General features: G+C 16.0%; 1 protein-coding gene across 1 annotated transcript in view; it reads right to left on the bottom strand.

Annotated features, from left to right (window-relative positions):
* Positions 1 to 78, bottom strand: part of EMH_0028400 (uncharacterized protein) — a gene marked incomplete at both ends in the record, with an annotated part of 3,359 nt that extends 3,281 nt beyond the window's left edge. Inside the window, one exon of the mRNA XM_013494149.1 lies at positions 59 to 78. Within this exon, the coding sequence (XP_013349603.1) occupies positions 59 to 78 (20 nt within the window). The remainder of the gene's footprint in view (positions 1 to 58) is intronic.
* Positions 79 to 262: the final 184 nt, after the last annotated feature.

The raw sequence follows: 262 nt of genomic DNA, 5'->3' as shown, positions 1-262 counted from the left end.
TAAAAATATATAAATAAAAATATATAAATAAAAATATATAAAAAAAAAAAAAACAAACCTGAACTGAACAGCTTGCATGCGTGCCTCAGTGAAACCTTTGCATGCCTTAACAGAGGTTTCCTCATTATATAGACATAAATATAGATAAATAAACAGAAAAAATAAATAAAAATAAATAAATAAATATAAATTATAAATAAAAAAATAAATAAAAATAAATAAATAAATATAAATTAAAAATAAAAAAATAAAAACAAACATG

This window comes from Eimeria mitis, genomic scaffold (genome assembly GCF_000499745.2).
Source record: "Eimeria mitis Houghton genomic scaffold, Emh_scaff1054, whole genome shotgun sequence".
Taxonomy (NCBI): domain Eukaryota; phylum Apicomplexa; class Conoidasida; order Eucoccidiorida; family Eimeriidae; genus Eimeria; species Eimeria mitis.
Note: the sequence above shows the minus strand (reverse complement) of the source record. Positions and strands in the feature narration are given on the sequence as shown.